Source organism: Tiliqua scincoides, chromosome 7, assembly GCF_035046505.1.
Source record: "Tiliqua scincoides isolate rTilSci1 chromosome 7, rTilSci1.hap2, whole genome shotgun sequence".
Classification (NCBI taxonomy): Eukaryota; Metazoa; Chordata; class Lepidosauria; order Squamata; family Scincidae; genus Tiliqua; species Tiliqua scincoides.
In genome coordinates, this window is record NC_089827.1 from 66,002,546 (window position 1) to 66,029,247 (window position 26,702).

Consider the following 26,702-nt stretch of genomic DNA (forward strand, 5'->3'; position numbering starts at 1 on the left):
TATCTCCCTGCCTTTGCTGACCTCGGGGTGCACACCAAATGCCCTACTCCAGCCTTCCTGGCCCGCACTAACCTGCAAAATAAAGTGACCAAGAGATAAAGAAGCACCCAATTCAGGTTCAGTTTGTGGAAGACAGAATCAGGTGGGCTGCAAAAATTTCTTACGTGGACCCATAGGTGGCTAGCTAATCCCAGACTGCAAGCACGGGAGGGTGGCCGGGGATCACATGAGGACTGGACTGACAGGCAGCTCTCACATGCTGGTCAAATGCCTGCTAAGTTTCACCCCCAGTGAGACCCCCCCAAAGTCTCATGGGATGGGAAGGAGAGGCAAGGTTGATCCGTATGTGACTGGAGGGGGGCAGTTTGCGAGTCTCACTCAGCAGTGTTAAATTCAACCCAGAGCTATTTCTGACCCTGCCAAGCATTTGGTAATGTCCTTGGCACCGCTGTTTCCCTGTGTGAGAATTTGGCAAAAAAAAGAACATGTGATGTGATAAAAGAATGTGTGAACCCCACACAGGATTTGCCATTTGTGATTGTCATATGTTTGCTATTAAAAACCACAGTCCAGGGTAGTCTGAGAGTGACTTAGATGTGGAATGCACCATATCAGAATGCATTTATCATCATAATTAGTTAAGTGGAAAATCCTTCTGGCTATTAGAGAAAACCTTGTTAACGGTGTTTTGGATAATTGGCTTCAAATGACTTCACTATGAGCTCTTTGGTTGGCCTTGAGCAAGTCATTTTCTCTTAGTTTCAGTCCTTTAGCATTTTCACTTGACTCATCTCATGAGGGTCTTGCGAGGGGAGATACAATAATTGCAAAGCATCTTATACACAAAAAGAACCATTGACACGATAAAACAATAAATAATGTGTTAAGAAAGAAACACTCTCTCCTTGTATGCGGTACATGTAATTGGTTTAGACACTTTCTATTTTCCTTTGCTGCTGAACTTACAATGCACAGACACAAATGCTCAAAACTTATGCATAGAGTGATGCTGTAATGGACTTTTAAATACAACATCTTCTCTCTTCAAAAAAATAAATGGCACCTCATTACATCACTGGCTTTTGCATGCCGACCTCTTTCAGCAGATGTGTTACGATGGTATTCGAGCATCAAGAAATTTCTCAGCATTCAAGCATCCTGTGCCACCCTCCCACAAACTCAGCACCCCACTGCCATTGGTTAGGGTCAAAATACCACAGACTCTGTGTTCAGAGTAACTCTGTGCCATTTGAGGAAGCCAGAGCCAAAAGGTAAGTTTACTGTTTCATTTCTTCACTGATTAATAGAACTGGAATTTTTTGGAAACGGAAAACTTATTTTCAAAGGTATGCCTATAACCTTTGGAGGAGAACATAATCCTGAAGATGGTCTTTATGCTGTTTGCTTTTGACTTGGCGATTTCAGAGTGTCTTCCTGAGAGAAGTACATAATCACAGTCAAAATATTTGACAGTTCTTGTGGATGCCAATATAATTATGGTATGTTCCAATGCTCCAGTATTATTTGCTTACAGAGCAAGTGCAGGGACGCACCGACTTTACAAGCAGGTTTAGGCAGACCAGACAGATTTGCAGATGGGTGTTTGTGTTGATATATGTGTATCTAGGAAACCATAATATTAGATATATGAATGAATCTGTTCATGATATGTATCTCTTGCTTATGAGAAAGTCATCACTAGCCAGATATGCTTGAAAAATACCAGGTGTTTTCAGAATTTCATGTGCATGAAGAAAATACTACAAGTCCCAATTAATCCTTTTATTTCATCAATGTATTGATATAATAATAGCTTAATCAATGTATTTTTATGATTTATAGCCCATAGTCTTATTTTTCTAGGAAAAAAAAAAAAGACAGCATGGTTGATTAAAAAGTGATAGATTTTGATCTGAAAACCTGAATCCAGATCTTCATCCAACCAGGCACAATTTATTAGCTTCCCATTTGTGCAATTGGATTATCAGTGACTTACTTCACAGAGACTTGGTGAGAATGTCAAGACAAAGATTCTTCAAGCACCTGGTGAATTAAAAGATTCAGACAATGTCATAGTCTAGAGACAATAGTTTTAGGTTCAAAATGTGGCATATCAGTGGGGTCATAGTTTAGACAAAACCATAGTCTTTGCAAATAAGTGTCGAAAAGATGAAATACAATTAGACCTTGGTTAAGGGCAAAGAAAGCTGCCTGTAGATTCTGTCTACTAGCTAGTTAAAAAAATACCCTGAAAGTATATAAAGAGAAAAATGAATGCCTTGTGCTGTTCCCCTTTCCCACTGGAATTTCATGCCTCCATGTGTAAACCTGCTTCACAAAGGCCTTCTTTCAAGAGGCTTAATATCAGTTTGTCTGAGTCTAGGCAACCTCAGAAGAGAAAGTGTCTCATGAATTTCTAATATCATACACTCTGTGCTGCTTTTTAAGCACAGTTTATAAATGAAGAAAAAAAGTCATGTGTGAAATCCTCAGTTTTTAAGCCAGTAGAGTTTTATACATATTTAACACTCTTTTTTTTCTCCCCATCAGTACCTCCACTATTTGATGGAAGTTGTACATTAATAAGGACTCAGATTGCAAAATTGGGCTCTGTTGGGGTGGGTTTCTTGAAAATCAGGAGAGAAGGACTCTGAGAGTCAAGTTGCATTCAGCCCGAGTGTTTCAGTTCCATTGCAATCAATGGGACAAGTGAATTGCAAATGACAAATCCTATGGATTGACTTTAGTTGGAATCAGGGCCAGTCTTTTTAATGCAATTCAAAGCAGCTGGGTTCCATTTCAAGGAAAAAAGGCATACTGTCATTGGAGGCAGTTCAGAATTGTAAACTAAGTCTAGCCCATGAGGGAATCTAATTCCACCTCTAGGGGCTAGATGCCCATTGCTACAAGTACTGCTGTTACCCTGCACATGCCCGATCTCATCGGAGAAGCTAAGCAGGGTCAGGCCTGGTTAGTACTTGGATGGGAGACCGCCTGGGAATACCGGGTGCTATAGGCTTATACCATAGTCTTTCGAGACTGAAGGTTGCCAACCATTTTATTTGGTCTTACATCCAGCCAATTAGTCCAGCATGCAAGTAGATCCCTCCCTGTGAAGCCCCCAATTGAGTTCGTGTGGAACACACCTCCAGCCAGTGAACTGAGCCCACACTTGTGCATAACTAAGCCTTGTTTGTGCCATGCAGAAGGTCTGACTGGACCCAACCATTTCTCATCACCAGACTATTGGGGTGGGATGCGGTTGGAAGAAGGAATCACTGTGTAGGTTAGCAGCCCTTGCTGGGAATGGCCACACTCCTGTCAAGCAACAGACTTGTAATGCAATGTGTTCCCGAGTCCAGCAATGATGTGCCGGCTGCTGAATCCAAGTCATCGCCTTCATTACCCTTTCACTTTGCTGCACTGACTTTTCCCAGAAGGTGTAATGTGACCACCCTATTAGAATGGGGTTACCCGTTATGGACTACAACTGGCAGAGAACTGGATCATATCAATGCACACGCACTAACCATTGTCCATACAGGATGGGATCCTGCCCAACTCAGATTACAACCAAGTTTCCATAACAATGGAGCCATCATAAAGACACGTCTTATTTCCATAAGTTGCAGCTAGACTACCACAATTGATCCAATTGTCGCTGTTTATGAAGTGCTTAAAGTAAAAATAATTAAAATAATATATTGAAAACTAGAATGTATAAATAAATAACATGACTTGGAAATAGCTACAGTACACAATGAAAATTATGATTGGTATTGTTGAATCGTCTTCCAAAAACAGACAAATCTTAGGGTTGTAATGGCGTCATTAGGTTCACGTCACCCGTTGTGGAGGCTGGCATGTCACCCATATGATGGACCTGCTCCCATGTAGTGGGCAGGACAACACCCTGGGCAGTGGGGTGGTGATGTACTATACTTCACCCCCAGTGGTTTTTTGGCTATACTTTTTGATAGAATAGAGATATTTCAACGCGGTTCATTTCATTGCATTCTGCATGAAATTACGCATCAATTGATACTATGATGATGATATTAGAAAATACAAAGATTTTAAAATTTTGGTGAGTAGTGGTGTCACCCTCCTTGTGCACGTTACCAGGTAGGACCCACACCCCCCAGTAACACCACTGTAGCATTGTATTAGTGATAGAATAGGGGTTGCTCATGATTTAGAAATGTTCGTTTCTTTGCAATATTGACCTTCCTGTATGTTTTTGTCTCTACTGCAAGGACTGACTACCATGGAGATGAGCATGAATTCTTTTAAAACTCCCTCCCTCGTTGGAACGCTAGCTGAACTTAAAAAAAATATATGTCAAAAAGAATTGTGCATGTTTAAGAAGTCAAACGTTCCATAGGGAATTTTCATTACATTTTTTAACCCCCTAACTTTTCTGTTTTCTTCCGCTAGAAAAAGAGTAAAGAATGAAGGTCTTTGCAAATATTTGTGTCGGATTTTTCATCTTCGATGCTATTGTGGCTGCACCTACAATGAGTTCTGTAATTTATGACTCTGAAACATATGGCGTTGCTTTGGAAGAGCTGGATAATTTATATGATTACAACGAAAATCTGCCTGTTGATCAAGCGCAGGTAATTCAAAAGAGCTTATCTTTTGCTTTCCTGTATTATACAACCCACAACTGCAGTGGCAACAAACTGGATTGTTTTATTTTGCGGGGGAGAAAGATTTACAGTTGACAGCAGTTCTTGGACTGACTGTTCTTGAACTTTCTTGCTGTGTGGTCTTCAGTAAACTCTGTACAATTCAGACTGCAGTCAGTAATTTGAAACTTTCTACTGGGCTTTCATAGTAGTACATGTTGGAGGTTCTTATTAGGGAATCATCATCTGACAGGCGTATGACCTGATGATGGAGTAACCTGAAATTTAGCAAGTCAACCCAACCTCACCTATTTGACCAATGCCCCAGCACCACGGCAGTCACTTTTTCCTGTGAAATCTCATGAGATCCAAGATGGTGGTGCCCAAATTTTGTGAGATTTCACAAGATCCAAGATGGGGGTGTCTGGGAGAACAGGTAGGAAGGGCTACAGGGGAAACCTTTGCCACCCCTGTGAGAATGCCGTGATGTCCTAAGGCATTGTGACACACACTTTGGGAACCTCAGGACTAATGCTATGTCTTTTTGTCGCATACCAGAATAGCCAGCGGTCCATTCCATCCAACACCTCTACAGGATGGACCGTTTTTAACATTGAGGGCACTAATGAGGTTCAGTACCACGGAATTTGTTGTGTATCTCTTCATTCCCATCACATCCATGTCTCTGCCTTGTTTTGGTCTCTATACCAGCGAAAATGCACCAGCAGTTCAAACACACCAGAGTAGAGTTCTGCTAGGATATGCACCGTTGTGGCCCCAGTGTATCTCCATTTTTGGTCAAAGCATATTATTTCAAGATACTGCAGTATAGAGCACTTCCACCATATTCTAGAGCCTCTCATTATGCCTAAGAGATATGTTCCAAAATAAAAGGCTCAGTAATCTATTATACATTGATTTTTTTTTTGCCAAGTAACATCAGGAAGTAAAGGATAAAGATTAACTAAAATACAGTTTTAGATTTCTGGTTTGATAAAACGGAAGGTTTGTAAAAGAAGGCCCTAAAAGAATTTTCTTCCAGGGGTTTTGATTTGAGGGAGAAGTCTGGGGTTTTGCCTCCATGTTATGTGAATGAAATATTGTTTTCTCGTTTGGGACCTTTTTTTAATAACAGCAGCTTGGAGACTGGAGACTGCTTGGAGACTGCTGTACAATGAGAAAGGTGTCCCTGGCTGGACCAGCACTTACCGTTCTGCTGGGGAGCTGTCCTTTCCTTGCTGCCGATTCCACCCCCCCCCCCAAACTGAACTCCAGCCTGCTGCACCTACCCAGACACCGTGGCTGCTGGGGTGACGGAACCCAAAATCAGAGGAGCTGAGTTTGAGGGAGATTGGCCCTAGGGAAGGGCAACTCCCCCGTGGATTGGTAATCACCTTTCACACGGGGGAGGGAAAAGGCAGGGTGCCAGATCCAACCCGTGGGACAGGGTCTGGAGAGCCCTGTTTTATAAGATTAAATAAGGCTAACATTTAATTCAAGCCAGGAATTTTGTTTGAACACTGTGTATTGTTCCCTCCAAGATAATGCCGGCTAAGAAACAGATGTTAAGAAAGGTTTACTTCTTGCCCAGGTCAGTAGATTGAATTCGGGTTCTCAGCCATGGCATCTGTCCTTGCTCACGGTCATTTCTAGCATCATTGCAATCCTTCTAGATGGGAAGCAAACAGATCTGAACAAAAGTCTGAGTTTGCTTTAATTACCTTGTGCAATTGTGTCGAATAATATTGGAGGAGAAAATGCTGGAAGTTGTATACACAGGAATCCGCAGATGGGGTGAGATTTTGGCCTCGGTTTCTCCTGTCGCTTCCAAGTTCTAGGAACTTGGAACTTTTTGAAGGATTTCGTCCTAAGGGAACTTATTGTTTAGGGGAACGGTAAGGAGAGAAAGGATGTCATTCAAGGGGATAATTTATGTGGCCAAGCACAGACAACAGGAAAAGGGAAATGTAATAAGAAAATAAACATGAGAACAAGGAAGAGATGGTTGGGTCCAGCAGGAGAAAGGGATAGGAAGGAGTGCACTTTGAGAGGTAGTCTATATTCATGTTGATTAAAGGTTGTGGGTCTTTGACGTGAGCCTCAGAGTCGCAAGTGGAGTCAGGGTCAGTGCCGTCCATCACTCGAGTCATCAAAAATGGCGTTTTTGTGCAACTCAAGTTGAGTGAACCCAAGTTCAGCGCTCATCCCTGCATGATAGTCTGCTGCAGCTAGAAGACTCACAGTCAATCCAACCTAAATCCCTGCGTGGTGAGGCAGTAGCAGCAGAGTGCCTACTGCTGTATTCAGTGAGGGATTTTTGACTGCTGGAGTTCTCCATGGGTAAGGGGAGATTTATTCCCTTGCACGGCAGTAAACCTCAGAGGTGCAACTCAGACATGCACCTGCAATATCACTGGCACAAGTCTGCATTGATTCATGCAGGCAGATCAGGCTCAGGATGGGGGTTTGGATAGAGTGCATACTGGTGCTGCCACCTCCTAGGCTTTATCTGCCCAGCCCCTATCCCTGTAACCACCCAGTTTTGCCCTCTTCCTGCCCTGTTCAACCCCTGTTTTGACTCTGTTTTGCTGTCCCTGCCCGGAAAGGCTCTGAAGGGGTGAGGCTCCCTTCAAAACTTAGTGCTTTGCACCCCCTCTAGCTATACCACTAACTGCTATTTTGAATCAATATTTTCCATTATTTTCTAGGAACAGTCCTTGCTGTACTCTTGTGAGATGAAATTAGAGACCAAAGATGTAAAAGGGACACTTCTAATCAGTGAAAGTAAGGACCCCTGTTCTTCCCTTTGAAGGTGGTTGCATTAGAAATGAGAAGGGGAAAAAACCATCAAAACCTCTTAGATTTTGCATTTTTAAATTATTCAGATGAACAAAAAATCCCATTATAATAACTCTGATTAAAGGGCATGCTCAGACACAACCATTTTCTCATCCTTGAGATTTCACAATAATAGCAGGAGGTCAAAAATAAAATGCTGGGTGAATGGGAGAAAAATGTTTTTCAGCTGCAATTGTATATGAAATTGGTTGTAGCAGCAAGACAAAATTAGAGAGAAGCAGAGGCTGAGGACTGCTTTATACACATCTTCCAGACATTACTACGTACCCACATGGAAGAAACCTGTGGTGAACCCAGCATGTACACAAGCAGTCGTTGGATGTGGCTTTCTACAGCATGCGCATGGCGTAAACAATCACCTTAAGTGGGATGTTTTTAGAATTTGACATTTTAAAAAAGATCTGCGGCAGAATTTGCTTCAGCAGTCATTACACTGTGCAAATTAGGGAGCTGAATTCACTTAGGCTGCCATCCTGTATATGCTCAGGGCCCAATCCTAACCAGCATGTGTGTCCACACAGTGCATACAGCCCTGATGCTAGCCATTGCAAAAGTGTGGTAAAGCACTTTGTGATGGCATAGCAGTTACTGGTACCAGTGGGGAGAAGTGCACACCAGACCCTGTACATTCTGCACCAAGCAATGTGGGGCAGGAGGAGGCAGGGAGGAGTGGCTATAAGGCAGGGATGGGCACATCAGGCCCAGGAGGGGGCGATATTGGCCACACCAGTGTGCACCACATCCTATCCCCTCATCCGGGTCTGGTTCACCTACATGGGTGCCATATGGCTCACACAGTTCCAAGGAGACCCATAGATCATAGTTATTTTAAGGTTCCTCAGGATTGTTTTGAGAATAGGTAATACTAGGGTGGTAGATTCATACACTTGTTTTTGGAAGGTCAAACTACCTCTTTGGGACTTCTGCTGGTGAAAATTCTGATGCCAAGGAAACAAAGTGAGTTTCTTTGGCTGTCAGCTACTGAGGTCAATTTATCCGGCTCTGTTACAGCACATTTGCATAGTGCTGTGTAAACAGGCAAGTGTGCCTGCTTGAAGAGTTTTCATTCTCAACAGGTATTTACTTCAACGTGGAACCTTCTGAGGTTTTCTAGGTCTCAGAGGGCCGGGAGATTTTGCCAGGATAAGCCAATAGGCACTTAAGAGAAACCACTCATGGAAAATGTTTTAGTTCCTTTTGGCCAAAATAACCAGAATCGCAGTGACCTTTCAGAAAGACTGCAGAAATATTTGCTTCATTGAGGGGAAAAAATCTGAATAGGACAGAGTTCATTAAAATGGTAGATACTTGAAATTCTCAGATAAGTAATACTTTTATTCCATGGTGTCACTAGGGAGGTGCAGGGGGGGCAGGCTGCACCAGGTGACATGCACGGGGGGGTGACACTACTACTAGCCAAAATTTTTAAAATTGGTATTTTCGAATAATACCATTGTGTTATGTCATTCAGTGTGTAATTTCACGTCGAATGCAACAAAACAAATCATGTTATAATATCTCTATTCCATCAAAAGTTATAGCCAATAAACCAGTGGGGATGGCGCAATGGTTCATCACCGCCTGGGGGGGTGCCCTGTCCACTGCATGGGAAGAGGTCATCATGGGGGTGATTGCTGGCCTCCCACACTGGGTGACACAAACCCTAGTGACGCCGCTGCTTTTAAGAACTTATAAGAACATAAGAAGAGCCCCGCTGGATCAGGCCAAGGGCCCATCTAGTCCAGCTTCCTGTATCTCACAGTGGCTCACCAAATGCTTGAGGAAGCACACAAGACAACAGATACAACCTGCGTCTCAGTGCCCTCCCCTGCATCTGGCAATCAGAGGCAGCTTGCCTCTAAAACCAAGAGTTTGCACATACCTACTATGACTTATGTACTTTCTTCCCAGTTTGTTTAAATCACATCTCCTAATCACATGACAAATTCATTTCAGAGATTCATGGCAGTACGGTCATATACATCCTGACAATGATTAAGATTGATATCTAGATTGTGAGCACCTTGTGGCGGCGAGGGGGGGCAGGGATCTGTATTCTCTCCTGTTGTACAATACTCTGCATAGTGATGGTGCTATCTAAATACCGGGTCAAAAACAAAAGGCGCATATAGCATGTCAAATATTCCTCCAATTATGTTTGAGAATTGTAAAGAGCATAATTAACCCCATCATTCTTTGAACAGTTTTACGTTCCACCAGTTTCAATAGAAGTTTAGGATAGATTTTACTCTCCTGTAGAACTTGATGAGTTGAAACATGCTTAGCTTATGTCCCGCAATGTGTAAGACCTCTAAGCCCATCATACAGCATGTGAGTGAGCATGAAATGAGGAGCAGAGGCAGTGTGTTATATGCTCTCTCCCCCTTATCTGGGAACATGCCAGCCTCTGCTCTCCCACCCTCTAGATTGGACAGACAAGAGGGAGATGGAGCAAGAAAGAAAATGTGGTATAGTAGAGAGTAAGTAGTGGGCCCACATTCCAATTCATAGAGTGGGATAAAGAGGAGGAGTAGATGAACAGAGGCGGGATTCTGTCATCAAGCTGCTGCCTGAGGTGACCATGTCAGTTGACCTCAAGGGTTGTCCATTCCTGGATAAGTAGGCAATCAACCCACTTCAAGAATCCATTTAAAAAGCTTTAGCAATCTATTTGTATCGTAATTTGTTATGACATTATGTGCATCAACAGATATGATAGTGGAGCTACAGCTTCTAGGATTTGCTCAAAGATTTCCACAAGTGGCTGCTGGTGTTTGTTCCTTGAGGAAGCTAGGTGCTGCGGCTCTCAAGTTTCTGAAACCTTTCAAGGTCCACTGAATTGAATATGTGTGTATCTATGAAGAGTGTGTATTTTTGAGCTTGTGATTTGCAGGCTGAAAAAAAAAAATCTTCAATGGCATTACATGCCTGTTTCTGAATTTTTAAAAATTGTATTACTGAGTAGCTAACAGCTAGCAAAGTCAGGTCTTTGAGGGAGTTTGTATTAGAAAGCAAAGGAAAATGTGGCGTCAAGCTGTGTGTGGCAGTACGCGAACCAGCCACTCTGAAGGGGAATGTCAAGGAGGAAAGTCAGTGTATTGAAGAAACTATTGATGAAATAATTGATCAAAACTCTGTTGAATAAGGTAATGATCCCCTGCATGTATCCAATCAACCACACACTGGCATTGGTAAAGTATGGTGGAATCCTTTTTACCAGTTCCTAAGATGATATATACGAGAGAACACTTGCAAGTCACTGTGTTCATCTGCCTGGGCTTTGGGGATATCTGTGACTGAGCAAGTCCACACTATGAAATTCAGGAAAATAGGCATACAATGGTACTATGGTATTTTGGATGGTACTATGGTATTTTGGATGGTACAATGGTACTATGGTATTTTGGATGGTACTATGGTATTTTGGATGGTACTATGGTACTATGGTATTTTGGATGGTACTATGGTATTTTGGCTTCTTGGATGATTATGTCCTGGTTAAATAAATTCTGATTATTGGTATCCCTGGACATTTGGAGTTGGTTTTTACAATTTCTTTTTTATTATTATTATTTTTAGGGGGGGGGGCGCATTCCAGTCATTTGCATCCCGCTATAATTGGGCAATAAACCCTGTGTTATATAGCCTAACAGCCCAATCCTAACCTGCCATGGAGCATACAGGCTGGCAGGTCTGCCCTGCATCCACAGCAGAGTTAGGGCCAGTTGCGGCTCAGCCAGGGGCAAGGGGAATTTATTCCCCTTACCCCAAGTAAAGCCGCAGAAGCCCCAATGGGGCTATTTGGATCTGTGCCACCTCAAGAGGTGGTGCAAGTCCAAGCAGCCTGGAGCTGCTCTGGGCCATGCGGAAACAGGGTTAGGATCCAGCACAAGTGCCAAACCCTGGCCCCTGCTCACTTGCCACCCAACCACAGGCCCGCCGTCTGCCCACCTTCCCCCACCCTGGAACACCTTCCTCTCTCCTGCGCTTCCCATGTCCCCCCAGACTTGCCAGCCTGACTTGGCCAGTGAGGCTTACCTGTCCCAGGAGGGCTTCGGCTGGACTCCAGAGGCTGGCGCACGTCCCTGCACCAGCCTCCCTGCTCTCCCGGTGATGCGAAAGTGCTTTACGGCACTTTTGTGAGATTGCTGGGCCAGAGCAAGGGACTGGTGGTGAACCATCCCAGGGGCTGGATTGCGCTCTAACCCAACTTTCCAGCACTGATGCAGCCACCGAGCAGATCTAAAAGGGAACCAACATTCCCTGACTTTGATGAGGCTTCCATGACTGCCCCCCAACCTCAGGATGCAGTGCATACCCCCTTGGCATGGCTGCACCTGTGCTGGAAAACTGGTGAGGATTGGGCTTTGGGGCTTCTCTATTTATTGTGCATGGAGTGGGGAAGCATCTCTAAAAGTTGAACTGCCACCTTCAGATTCTTTTTCGTGATCACAAAACTAGGGAAGAAAATAGTTTCAAGAATATCAGTATCCTGACAATATCATATGCAAGTTCTTTTGTTCCAATATGCAGGGATGAAGACTGTTATCATATGTTTGTTGCTAAAACATACTGTTACCATCTGTCATGTGGAGAGGAAGACAGCTTATGAAGGAATGGACTTGGGGACAAATCAAAAGAAGACCAAGAGAACACAGGAAATCAAGGCAGATGTTTTCCAAACGAAGGAAGCCTTAGAGGGAGGGTCGCATTCCAGTTGTATTGACCCATGACTAGCATCGTGCAAAAGTGTTAACGTATTCAAGCTATATATGGTAACCTATTCACCAGAGTGGTGGACATTATAAGCTATCCACTTTGATCATGGCAGTATTGGAAAACATGACCTTTTTCCCAAATGGATTTTGAGCAGTGACACATTCATGGTAGAAAAATCACATAGTTGGTCAGATGTTCAAAAAGAGGACCATATTTGTGACCTTCATATGTTATGTGCAGTGCTCCTAAGAACGTGTTTCAAGTGTATGTAGGTATTGGGACTTACAGCAGCTGGTACCCTGTTGCTCTGACTTTGGATGCGTTCTGATGCTGAGGCCAAAGACAGTGCAAGGACTGGAGTGCTTTGGGTACAGCTGGGAGGAGGTCAAGTGAGCTGAGAGCTCCCATGGTGTGCCTAGGGAAATGGAGGCTGTCTAAGCCACCCTTGCAGAGCGGAAAAGCAAGGCAAGGTTGAAGGTCATTTTAACGCTCTTTTCTCTCAGAAAATCTGAGGTGAAAGAATTTTCACCAAGACTTTTCCAGAGGCTGTGACCAAGTAGAGCTGGAGTAGAGCTTCATTTCACCTTCTGTCCTTCAGTTGTCCAGTCACCTGTTCAGGTTTTGTTTTTTTTAAACCATTCTAACCATTAAATCTGAAGCATCGCAGGTAAAAATGGCAAGAAAGCAACAGGTCTCTTGTGGACAACAGAAAACAGTTTAAAACACAGACAAATATGCTATTATGCAATCATACAGAACATGAGCATGTAACCCAGTGGTTAAAAAAAAAAATCTGTTTCTCATTAGCATTTTTCCAGAGCCATGCGGTATTCTGCCTTTTATATATCTGATGGATCAAACAAGGGTTTAACCAGACAAAGATGTTTCTAGGTTAGGTAACGCAGACAATGGCTCTTTCTTTTCCAGCTTTTTGTTGGTTTGTGGCAACACTTGAGTGATTAGAAATTTGATATTGGGGAGGGGGGGAGCATATGTGGTATATTTTCCCCTCTTTTTGTATTTCCTCTGCTATTTTAAGATTTATTTATTTTTAATAAGGATAAAGTAGAAATGGTTGGAGTTTTTTGGATAAGAACTTCGTGTGTCATTCTTCATAAGTGTGGGGTGTATGATAGTGACAAATTTGCAGGCATGACTTATTTGACATGGGTTTGGTTATGTTGACATGTTTTTGTTGGTCCAAAAGTTTTGTTACCCCGATATAGACTGATGCAGACTGATACAGTAATAATATGAACAATCTTGTATGAACAGAGAGGACAAAAATCTAATGAAACATGGCTGTTGGCAAGATTTATTCCTGTCAATACATCTGTAAGCAGAAATCACAATAATTAGCAATGATTTCTGTAATCCATGGGGGGTAACAAGACTTTTGGATCACCCTGTATACAAGAAAGGAAGTTAGAACCAAGATTATTTGCTATGAGAATCTATGGCAAGTTAGAGAGAGCGGTAGGGCTGGTTCAGAGGGTAGGCCTACCAAAGCATTGCTGGGTCTATCTGACTCCTCCAAGTGCCAGGGGCTCACAGCCAGCAAGGCTGCCTTGCTCCCTCCGCTGATTCTCTGTTGCAGGAGTTATGTATCTTGAGATTTTCCTCCTTAACTTTGAGGCTGCCACAACTCACAGAGCAGCCAGTGAAATTCTCCCATAAGCACTTGGTAGGGCACAAACTGAGGAAGGGAAAGGGATACAAGCTGGGATGGTGGCATCTGCATGCATGTACACAGAGACCCAAAGCTTTCTGGTGCCCCAAAGCCCTGGAACCACAACGAACGACCACACTTAATGCTGCATACAAGCAGTAGTGTGGCAAGGGCGGGGAGGGCAGTCCGCCCTGGGTGCATACCATAAGGGGGTGCCAGTGTGCCTGTTCTTTCAAATGCTAGGTAGACCTGGCCTCCTTTGCAGGGAAACAAAGCAGAGACCTAGTCTACCTGGCATTCAAATGCCATATAGACCTGGCCTCCCCCAGAGAATCTTGAGGTGAACACCAGGTCTACCTGCTGCTTCAAATTCTGGGTAGACCTGACATCCTGGGGGGGGGATCTCAAGATGTAGGCCAGGCCTACCAATGGCTTCAAACAACCAAGGGTAGGGCGGTGGGAACAGTCCACCCCAGGTACCAGTGGTGCTAGGTATGCCACTGCATACAAGTATAAAGTTAAAATACAATTTCCAGACGTACTCATATTTTGTCCTGCTGAAGATTACTTTCAGTGCTTTAGTACTTACAACATGATTATGTATAAACTGCAAAGCTGGACTTATATTAAACTGTTTGCACCAATTTATAGACTCACCTGGCAAGGAGAATATCCTCTTTGTCATGGTGCAAGAGCGAGTGTGCATGACCTCATTGTTGGTAGAAAGTGTTATGGGACAAGAGTGGTTTGCACATACAGTGAGCCCAATCCATGCAACCTCCTTATCTTTCTCAGAAGGAAGGGGTCTTACAGACACAAACTGGACCTGTGGGAGCCCAGACGTAGCCACACACCAATTGTCACCTTGTTTACTTTCAAGTATATCATCACCTTCCTTGGTGGCATAACTAAGGCCCAAACCCTAACCAACTTTCCAGCACTGACATAGCGGTGCCAATGGGGCATGCATCCTGCAGTTGGGTGGCACTCACGGAGGCCTCCTCAATGTAAGGCAATGTTTGTTCCCTTACCTCAGAGCTGCATTGCCCTTATGTCGGTGCTGGAAAGTGGGTTAGGATTGCGCCCTAAGAGAGTACTACTCAGATGAAACAAGCCTTTCTCACTATTTACATTTGTATGACACTTTTTCTCAGGTGTTTGAGCTTCACAACAAGCCTCTGATATGGATTAGATGGATAGAAAGTGACTATCCATGGTCACTGCATGGAATTCAGAGCTGCGGCTTAACCAAACCCCTAATAGGTCTAACTTCGTAGGGATTTTTTTCTTCAAATTATGTTCTCATTTGCTGTCAGAACCTCTTCCTATTCTTTCTTGCCTCTGCCTGCCTCCATTTTCTTTCTCTCTTGTAACCTTGTATAACAGCCCAATCGTAAGCTCCTCGGCGCCCAGAGGAACAGCGGCACAGAAATGGTTGCTGCTGTATCCTATGGGTATCCCCAGAGTCTCCTCAGGGTAAGTGAGCATTTGCTTACTTACCCCGGATAATACCGCTGGGGCTCCAAAGGAGCTCCTCCACTACTGAATGGGCGCAGAACCCAGGAGACCCGTGTAGGGCTCCGCGGCCAGGGAAGGGGTACAGGATATGGTGGCAAACTCCGCTGCCATGTCCTCCCTTTCTGGGCCCAATCCTCCCACCACCTCCCTGCCGTGAGAAGCCTCACTGCTGAGTGGTGGAGTTACTTACCACCGGCTGCTCCTTGGTGATGCCTTCGTGGCAGTGAGGCCCAGTGCTGTTGGGCACTGGCTCAGCACAGGCGCTCTTTGTTCTCCGGGTGCCACAAAAGTGCTTTATGGCACGTTAAGAATATCCAGAGCTGTCGGTATAAGTGTACCGCTGGCACTGGAGAGCTCAGAATTGGGCTCTAAAACTCCTTATACATTGATAATAACCAATAATAAAAACTAAAGAGAGGTTTTAAAAAAATGGACAAACGCAGCAACTATCTTCACGGCAACAATCTTTACACCAACTAACAAGGTCCAGCAACTTCTTCAAAATCCTAAGGACAGAAGACAACAGCTAGATACACCTGGCGTGCCTAGGATAGCCTGTGAGTGTAATCATGCCTATATAGGCACCACCAAACATTCTATAGAAACCAGAATTGCAGAACATGAGAGGCATTGCCGTTGATAGTATGGCCGCACCTAGAGTATTGTTTTCAGTTCTGGTTCCCACATCTTAAAAAGGATATAGTGGAACTAGAAAAGGTGCAGAAGATAACTACCAAAACGATTACTGGGCTGCGGCACCTCCCTTATGAGGAAAGGCTGCAGCACTTGAGGTTCTTCAGTCTAGAAAAGAGGTGCCTGAGGAGAAACATGATTGAGACATACAAAATTATGCAGAAGATCAATAGAATGGATAAAGGGATGCTCTTTTTCCTCTCACACAACACCAGAACCAGGGGACATCCACTAAAATTGAGTGTTGGGAGAGTTAGGACAGACAAAAGGAAATATTTCTTTACCCAGAGTGTAATTAAGTCTGTGGAACTCCTTGCCACAGGATGTGGTGATGGCATCCAGCCTAGATGCCTTTAAAGGGGGACTGGACAGATTTCTGGAGGAAAACTCCATCACAGTTTACAAGCCATGATGGGTATGTACAGTCTGAGATCAGCTGGTTGCTCATTATGAGGGCCGGGTAGAAAAATTTTTCTGTCATTCGAATTGGCCGTGGATGGCAGTTTTTTTGCCTACCCCAGACTGGCGAGGGAAGAAAGATGTGTTCAGTAGGTTTCATGTGTTAAAATTGGTTACTTGTGTTTAATAAAGTGGTCCAAGTTAAACTCAAGTGCAGTCTGGTTATCTTTGTTGGGGTGTGCAAGGTAAATAGAACACCAGATGCAGGGGAGTGGCAGCGAGATGCGAGCATCTTGTGGTCTTGTGTGCTCCCTGAGTCATCTGGTGGGCTGCTGTGAGATACAGGAAGCTGGACTAGATGGGCCCTGGGCCTGATCCAGCAGGGCTCTTATGTTCTTATGCTAAATGCACCTGGAAGGAAAAGTATCCAGCAGAGATGGGATACGGTGGTTAGGCTGAGTTTGCATTAAGAATGCAGCAGTAAAATGGAACTTAAGCAGCTGGAGGGTACTGGTTTTCTAACTGCTGTTTCTGGCTTGTTCTCTAGCAATGTGTCCTGTCTAGGCACATTTTCTCTGATGAAGTTCTGAAAAAGTTACAGAACTAAACATGGGACTTTTTAACAACATGGATTCTAATTCTTTGACACAGCCATGATCTTCTTATCCAAATAAAGATATGTTAAACACAGCAATTGTTTATTATAAGCTCTCACTTCATTTATGCCTCAGTGTTGAGAAATACAAGAGTTTGGAATTCCATGTTGTTGTTTTGAAAGTCCAAAAATTTATGAACCAAATCTTACTCAATTTTCTTGGATCTGTTGCCCACTTTTCCCCAACTAACCAATGTAGTATGTGTGTGAAAAAGGTTATTTAATATAAATTTTCATTGAATGAAGAACCTGAGTTTTCTAATAAAAGGAACATTAAATATGAAAAAGAGTGAGACATGTTTCCATTTTCAAAATCGGGACCATTATAGAATGGACAATACAAAAGCAGAAAACATCCTGTTCATATGGTTCATCCTCTTCATCCTGTTGATAAATGCATATGCACCATCTAGTGGCAGAATAGGGTTTTGGGTACTACTTTTTCTAATCTGGTGGATATTTATGTCCCGCAGGATCTAAAGAACTACTGTAGGTGTTTCTCCCTGAAACCTATACATGCTGAGTCCATTTTTTTTTTCCTTGATTGGCAGAAAAGACTGTTATAAAACACTGCAAAACCAGTGTGCCTTGGGATATGGAGAGCTGCTGTTCAAGAAGCATAAACCATAGACATGTAGAACTAATTGAGTTGATCTTTGGATCCTGATCGGATGGTTTTTGCTATCGTATGCCACAATGCACAATATCGTATGCTATCGTATGCCACAATGAAATAACATGAAATGCTGATTGAAAGAGGCCAGATCATTTAAGCATTTTTTTTTATATTTTAGGATAGTAAAACTAGCAAGGTCGCTGCAATGGGCTGCAATACTAGACACACTTTCCTGGGAGTAAACCCCTGGACCACAAGGAGACTTATAGTCCAATGCTAACCTGCCCTGGAGCAGGAAGGCCAGCTGGCCTGCCCCACATACACAGCAGGGTTGGGGCTGAAAATGGCTCAACCTGGGGCAAGGGGAATTGCTTCCCCTTACCCTGTGTCATGCTGCAGTAGCCCCTACCTAAAGAGGTGGTGCAAATCTGAGCAGTCTTTATAGTCCTCTCTCTCTCTCTCTCTCTCTTTCTCTCTCTCTCTAGGTAGAGATTGGAACAGTATTACCATCCATAACCCGAGACATATATTCAGCTTCATCAATGCCAGAGGAACCAGAAGAAGAAGCATCTACCCCCAAACTTATTGAGGGTTTTTCACCGCATGGACCAGGAGTCCTTGGGCCCCATACACATGAAGGTTGGTATAAAAAATCTGCAGCTTTCAAGTAGTTTTAGCTTGAGGGATGATTGAAAACTTCCTTGTTATCATTGTGCTGCATCAGAAATGCTAATTAGAAGCAAGTCTAAGGAAATTGAGGTCTCCATGGAAAAGAAAATCAATTTCCGCCAATATCAAAAAAGCATGCTGGTTACAGAACTAAATGTAAGCAACTTTATTACATTTTAAAGGGAGGGCACTGAAGAGGTCATCCTGGTTGTAACCCTAAGGGTCGTCTAGTATGGTTTTAAAAAATCAATTATTCATAAGACCCTTATAAAAGGCTATAGAATGTAGAGAGCATCAGTATGGCTTCTAATCATTTGATTGATTGATCAGCAACTCCTGTCATAAGCAACTCATGTCTCCAGGAACTGGAGTCGAAGAAGAAACTGTACTTGATTTGATTATACTAAGTCAAACTTATATATTTGGGACAACCTTATTTGCATCCTTATCCCTAGTTTAATCACTTAGAACAGGGGTGTCCAAAGTTTTTGGCTGGAGGGCCACATCATCTCTCTGACACTGTGTTGGGGCCAGGGGGGGAAGAATTAATTTACATTTAAAATTTGAATAAATTTGCCTAAGTTTACATAAATGAATATATTAAAGATGAACTTATATGAATGAATGAAGGTCTTGCAATAGCTCAAGGCCTATAAAAGGCCTTGCACAAAGCAAGGCTGGCCTTTCCTTTGCTGCCTCTGCTGCCTCACAGACATGAAACAGCAAGCAGTGGAGGGAGCCCTCATCCCACAGCTCATGTGAGAGGTCAAACAGTCACCCTCAATCTGAGAGCAGTTGTGTCGGGCCAGTGTAGGCTCCAACAAATCTCTGGAGGGCCAGAGGCTCATTGTAGACTTGGGGCTCCCTGAGGGCAGCATTGAGTGGCCTCAAGGGCTGCAAGTGTCCCCCGGGCTGGGGTTTGGGCACCCCTGACTTAGAAAGAAAATAATCCAATACAAATAGAGTAGAAGTATGACGATAATGATGGATCATCCAATAGAAGCCTGGATGATGAATGACCAATCATTAAACCATTTGAATGAAAGATACAATGTTGCAAACTAGTGTGGACATGAGTTTTCTGGAAGGCAATGCTCTATTCTCCCTCTCCCCCCCCAGCAACCAATTGGATGCTACTGCTGCCACAGGTCTTGAACATTCAGGGATCTGTTCAGCTAGGCGGACCCTCTAATGGGTGTGGGTGCTTGACCAATGCATGACATAGCAGCTGTAGATAAATAGACCCCCCCAAAAGAAAACAAGCAACTACGCAGATTCCCCAAAATGAAGGAGGTTGCACAGTAGCCCAGCCCCATGTTCAAAACCAATGAGTCTTCAGTGTTTTCAATGGAGAACCATCGTATGTCTCAGCTCAGCACCACATGCAAATAGCAAGCCTGTCTGCTTGTTTGTTGGGGAATGAGTCACCCGCATGAGACTAGATGCAAACTAGCCATTTGGAAAATCATGTCCGTGCCAAAACTGCATATTCATTTTGGCAAGTCAAAGTTCCAAATACTCGATGTCAACATTCATCATAGTGGATAAATATTCAAGAAAATAGCTGGGAAGTTTCCTCACGTTACTGCTAAAAGGCACAAACCATCGGAATACATCCATGAGCCTAGACCAGGGGTGTCCAAAGTTTTTGGCAGGAGGGCCACATCATCTCTCTGACACTGTGTCGGGGGCCGGGGAAGAAAAGAATTAATTTACATTTAAAATTTGAATAAATTTACATACGTTTACATAAATGAATATATTAAAGATGAACTTATATGAATGAACGAAGGTCTTGCAATAGCTTAAGGCCTATAAAAGGCCTTGCACAAAGCAAGGCTGGCTTTTCCTTTGCTGCCGCTACTGCATCACAGACATGAAACAACAAGCAGTGGAGGGAGTCCTCATCCCATAGCTCATGCAAGAGGTCAAACAGTCACCCTCACGCTGAGAGCAGTTGCGGCGGGCCAGTGTGGGCTCCAACAAATCTCTGGAGGGCCAGAGGCTCATTGGAGACTGGGAGTTCCCTGAGGGCCACATTGAGAGGCCTTGAGGGCCACATGTGGCCCCAGGCCGGGGTTTGGGCACCCCTGGCCTAGACAGTAATTTCAGTGCTTTCAGTAGTGTGCAAGGAACCAGTGGTGTAGCTAATTCAGACCGGGGGGGTACATTGTGCCCCTGCAGCAGAAAGGTGGTATTCCACCATCTCCGCTGGGGGTGGGTGACAGCACTTACTAGAGGCACTTGGCAAACGCAGTGAAATCAGTCCCCCCACCCTCCCTTGTCCCTGTATGGCTTCAAATCGAGCTGTTTCTAGGGCCAGGGCTGTGGATGCATGGAGGAAGGGGTGACAGTGCAGGCATGGCGGGGGTGTGTGTGTGTGATGCAAGGATGTCATCGCATCACCCAGTCCCGGCTACCCGCCTCAGTAGCCATGCTGCTGCATGGATCTGTCTTGACACAGAGGGAAATTGGGAACTCAAAAGATAACCCTTTGTGCACTTATATGGACATGTTTAGAACTTAGATCAACATCTGTGACTATTGAAAAAAAAAAATCAAAAACATCCTAAGCCTTATCTTCTAATCCTTGATCTGCTTCATCAGTTCTGCTAGGGAAACATCCAGGTTTTGTCAGCAAATGGTTACACTGTTTTTCAAGATCCTAAATTAGGCAACAAGAGCGGGATTCCAAAAGCTATGTTGTGAAAATGTGACTCGGGGAGTGGGGTGTGTGTGTGTGTGTGTGTTAATTTGTGTATATATATATTCAGCAGGTCAGAGTTGACAGCAGGTGGTCCACCTTTAGATACTGATCTCATATTCTCTCCATGCTTCTCAGGGTTATATTGGTTTATTGGTGTCTTTGTGGCCCAAAGAAAATTGTTGCACATTCCATGTTTTAGGCCTCCCCACCTGCCTTCTGTGTACCTGCCTGGGGACCTCTGTGTATTGCGACGACCGTGAACTGGAAGCTCTCCCGCCATTGCCCAAGCAGACCACCCACTTCTATGCCCGCTACAATAGAATCAAAAAGGTCAACAAGGATGACTTCACTAACCTAAGTATGAACAATTCTGGTGATAATATTGATTATGATGTTTTATGTTACTGTAGACTAGGCAAAGTATAGTTACTCGTACTGAAAGATAAGCATATGGTCAGGTTTCATGCACAATTTAGACTGGAGAGAAGTAATAACCTATTTTACAACAACTTATGATTTTATAACAACTAATGATTTAGAACAGATTGTAATTTTTTTATTAGCTTTTTAATTGGTTTTCAAAAGCAGGCAGGAGCACATTTTAACAGCGCACTCAGTGTGTTATTAATTTTCCTCGCCAGGCAACTTAAAAAGGATTGACTTGACTTCCAATTTCATATCTGAAATGGATGAAGATGCCTTCAGGAATCTACCACAGCTTCAGGAGCTGATCCTTCAAGATAACAAGATAAGGCAACTTCCGGAGTTACCCCCGACCTTGACGTTCATTGATGTTAGCAACAACAGACTTGGTCGCAAAGGGATCAAAGAAGAAGCCTTTAAAGTGAGTTTGGAGTGTCCTCTTGTCTTCCATAAGAACATAAGAACAGCCCCACTGGATCAGGCCATAGGCCCATCTAGTCCAGCTTCCTGTATCTCACAGCAGCCCCTTTTTCCCAAACCAAAAATTTCTTTGGTAAAAAATTAATATCGCATTTGCACCTCGGCCTGGTCCAGTAGTAGTCCTGGAAGGCCATTAAAGTCAGCAGACTAGGAGCCAGAGAGATCCAAACCAAGACCTAGAGAGTTCTTTACTACAGTTTCTTTAAGAAACTATACTAGTAGACTATCAGCCCAACCCTAATGAAATCCCCCTGTGCCCATGCAGCCACACCAGCTCAGCTTGTGCTACATCCTGCAGGAGAATGTTGCAGACTGGTGGTCTTCTTGAGGTAAAGGAATATTTATTTCTTTGCCCCAAGGAAAGCCTCAGCTATGGCAAATGGTCTCTGTGTAGTGTGTACTGATGATGGTTGGCAATCTTCAGTCTCGAAAGACTATGGTATAAGCCTACAGCACCCGGTATTCCCTGGCGGTCTCCCATCCAAGTACTAACCAGGCCTGACCCTGCTTAGCTTCCGAGATCAGACAAGATTGAAGGAAGGAAGGACGGACAAGCTCGTCAACCTTCAGTCTCGAAAGACTGTGGTATAAGCCTACAGCACCCGGTATTCCCTGGCGGTCTCCCATCCAAGTACTAACCAGGCCTGACCCTGCTTAGCTTCCGAGATCAGACAAGATTGAAGGAAGGAAGGACGGACAAGCTCGTCAACCTTCAGTCTCGAAAGACTATGGTATAAGCCTACAGCACCCGGTATTCCCTGGCGGTCTCCCATCCAAGTACTAACCAGGCCTGACCCTGCTTAGCTTCCAAGATCAGACGAGATCGGGCATGTGCAGGTACTGTATTGTGGAGTACTGCATGTACTCTGTGTACTGTACTCAGACCTGTATCTGCTAAGTCGCTTGTTCAATGTTTCTCCAATTGTGGGTCAGGACTCACTAGGTGGGTTGCGAACCAATTTCAGGTGGGTCCCCGTTCATTTAAATATTTATTTTATTTTTAATATATTAGACTTGATGCTACCATGGTATGTGACCGCATTTGGGGAAAGGTTGCAGATCTGTACTTTTAACAGATCTTTTACTATGTATACGCTTTTAACAATGATAGCCGGTGGAGCTTACTCCCAGGTAAGTGTAAGTAGGATTGCAGACTTTGGGATGTTTGGAGAAAACAGATCAGCAACTGCTTGGGAGGGTCAGGTGGGTACTTCTTTATTTTAAATAAATGTTCGAACTTATATGTATTGTTAACTTTTAATTTACTTACTTAATTGATTTTGTCATATGAGGGTGTTAAAAATTTTTCCTGCTTGATGATGTCACTTCTGGCCATGACATCATTTACAGTTTAATGACATGACTACTGGTGGGGAAGTGATTCTAAAAAGTGGGTCCTGGTGCTCAAACATTTGAGAACTGCTGCGCTAGTGTGGATCTGTGTTGGCGAATCTGATAAGGCGAATAGGATAAGGCAAAAGCCAGCGATGCTGATCCCACCCCTTCTCAGTCCTTTAAGTGTTAGGAAAGGAGATTCTCCTCCGAGATAGGATGAAAGTGAGGTAGTGGAGTCAAGCTCAGTTTGAAGTCAACTGCTTCCACTTCTAAGCTTCAGGTGTGCAAAATGTCTTGCAAGCCTTCAATCTATCTGCCAAACAAATCCTCTAGGGCTGAAGGTTCCTCATGATTGTAATTTTGATATTTTTAGGGGTTTTCCCAAAGCCCTGAAAGGAACAGCTCTTGGCCTGTATATTCAAAGTCACTCTCTGTATCTGATATCAGTCTCGAAAGGCTATGGTATAAGCCTACAGCACCTGGTATTCCCAGGCGGTCTCCCATCCAAGTACTAACCAGGCCTAACCCTGCTTAGCTTCCGAGATCAGACGAGATCGGGCATGTCATTAAGCAGATGTATCTAAGTTTTTGTATTTCTGTTTGGCTCTGAAGTAGATAAATAGAAATCTTTGATTTTTAAAAAACATTTTCCTAGGATATGGTCGATTTGCACCACCTTTACATCACTGATAACAACTTGGATCACATCCCTCTTCCACTTCCTGAAAGTCTGCGGTCCCTTCACCTGCAGGTGAGCTACAACTATCAATAAAATAGGCCCTCAGTTTGGCTGTACTTGTCGTAAGAGGCGACTGAACAGCCACCGGGTAGATGGGACTCGTTAGCCTGGGAAGGCAGCTCATCTGAGAGAAGGAAAACTCTGATCCCAAACCTCCACTGCCTTGTGGCTACATCCAGTTATGGAAAAGGCTTCAGGAGTCAACCTCGAGGCAAAATCCGGAGCCGGAGTCCCCGAGGCAGTTCATGGCTGAACACAGTCACGTTCTGGCAACTCCTGCGACGCCACTGGAACCATTCATATTGGCCTCTGCCTTTCCATTGGACCATTTAGCAACATGGAGAGGGGGGATTTGCTGCATGGGTAACAGTCTATCCTCCATACCTACTTTACCCAGGCTTCGCGCACTGGAGAGGACACTCTGTTCCAGAACCACCATTCAGAGCGCAATACCATAGTCTTCCGAGACTGAAGGATGCCAACAAGAATTAATAATGGCAGCAAGTCAGAGGTTAGATCCACCTCATGGCTAAAATCCTCATAAATCAAAGGCTGTGAATGGTTTGTCATCCATTCAGGTCCAGAAACAGTCATCTAAGGTGTTGCTGAAATATGCAGAACAGATGGGTGAGAAAATGAAGGGAGGTTTTGGGTGGGTATAAGGGTATTTTTTTCATAGAAAGATGGGTTTTTACAGTAACAAACATTGACCTCTATTTTATGGGCCACATTTCACAACAGAATTTGATGTCAATGAGATTAATAGCCCAATCCTATTGTCTGGCTTCCACCAGTGGAACATGCATACTGCTGGTGGAGGCTCCAGGATCCCACCATTTTCCCCACAATGCACAGGAATGACATATATTAGGCTCATTATGGGGGCGGGAAAGTGGTAGCTAGACCCAATCTTCTCTGAGGGGGCTGAGAGCTGTTCACAGTGGCTATGGACCTTGCCCGGGTAGTTTAAACCCTGGCAATAGGTTAATGGTGCCAACCAGTGGTGTGTCTGGTGGAGGGGGGGCTCCAGGGGACCACAAGATCCCAGGTGGCGGATGAGTAGGGGTGGAACTGCCAACTGCTGTTGCAGGGTCCATCTTTTGACATATTCAGATCTTGACTGTCATGGAATCCATGACAGGGTTTGTGTCACTGGTGTGACAGGCCAGTGTGTCACCCCCTTGATGGACCTCCTCCCATGCAGTGGGTGGGGCAATGCCCCGGGCCAATTGCCCGCCACACTGGTTTTTTTTGTTATAACTTTTGATAGAATAGAGATATTTCAGTGCAGTTTGTTTCACTGCATTCTGCATGAAGTTATACATCAAATGATATATAACATGATGGTATTATTAAAAAGTATGAAGATTTTAAAAATTTTGACCAGTAGTGGTGTCACCACACCCCTGTGTGCGTCACCCAGTACGGCCGATACCCCCCCACATTCCCCTAGCGACACCACTGATGGAATCTTCAAACATGTTTCTCTTTTTCAGAACAACAACATCCAAGAAATGCATGAAGATACTTTCTGCAAAATGAAGGATTATTCTTACATTCGCAAATCTCTCGAAGACATCAGGCTAGATGGCAATCCCATTAACTTGAGCAAGACCCCTTATGCCTACATGTGTTTACCCCGCTTGCCTGTTGGAAGCCTTATTTAAGCTTGGACAGTCCTCGAAGCAACATGCGCCATCATTGCTTTCACAAGTGAACATTGGCATAGGGCTTCGTTGATGTACAATAATAAATAACTAATTGCAATCAGCAACATATGATACTAAAAATTAAAGCCATCATCTATACCAGGGGTGTCAAACATAAGGCCCAGGGGCCGGATGTGGCCCCCGGAAGCTTTTTATTCGACCCTCAAGCTCTCAGCTGCTGAGTAGTGCTGAAGTGTTACTGCTGAAACAGCAGCCCACTTGAAAATTGGGCTCTCCCACATCTTGAAATATGATCAAGATTTGTGTATTTTCTCTTCTGTCATTTGCAGTTAATGCAGTTAATGAGAACAAAGTGCTGATTTCTAGCTATCAGCTACTTAATGATGTCATTTTCTGGTCAATGACATCACTTCTGGCCCCCAGCAGGTGCCCTGAATGCTAACTTCGGCCCTCTGTACGAAATGAGTTTGACACCCCTGATCTATACCATTTCTCTATGTTATTGCGCATCCATTCCATATATTATTATTATTATTATTATTATTATTATTATTATTATTATTATTATTATTAACAGTATTTATATACCGCTTTTCAACTAAAAGTTCACAAAGCGGTTTACAGAGAAAAATCAAATAACTAAATGGCTCCCTGTCCCAAAAGGGCTCACAATCTAAAAAGATGCAAAAGAACACCAGCAGACAGCCACTAGAACACACACTGCTGGGGTGAGGTGGGCCAGTTATTCTCCCCCTGCTAAAAAAAGGAGCACCCACTTGAAAAAGTGCTTCTTACCCAATTAGCAGGGGTTAGTGACACAAAGAGTAGCTTAAATGACTATGATGGAAGGAGAAGAATTTTTCTTTCTTTTTTTAAGGAAACATGAGTGAAACTGGATGTTAGTTCTTCCTGACTCATAA

The 26,702-nt window shown here is 43.8% G+C and overlaps 1 protein-coding gene across 1 annotated transcript; it reads left to right on the forward strand.

Moving 5' to 3' along the window:
• The first annotated feature begins 4,451 nt into the window (after positions 1 to 4,451).
• EPYC (epiphycan) lies at positions 4,452 to 25,779 on the forward strand. The gene is made up of 6 exons (XM_066634144.1): positions 4,452 to 4,619; positions 18,245 to 18,398; positions 21,335 to 21,493; positions 21,777 to 21,979; positions 24,029 to 24,124; positions 25,609 to 25,779. Exons 1-6 carry the CDS (start codon positions 4,452 to 4,454, stop codon positions 25,777 to 25,779), a joined length of 951 nt encoding a protein of 316 aa, XP_066490241.1.
• Positions 25,780 to 26,702: the final 923 nt, after the last annotated feature.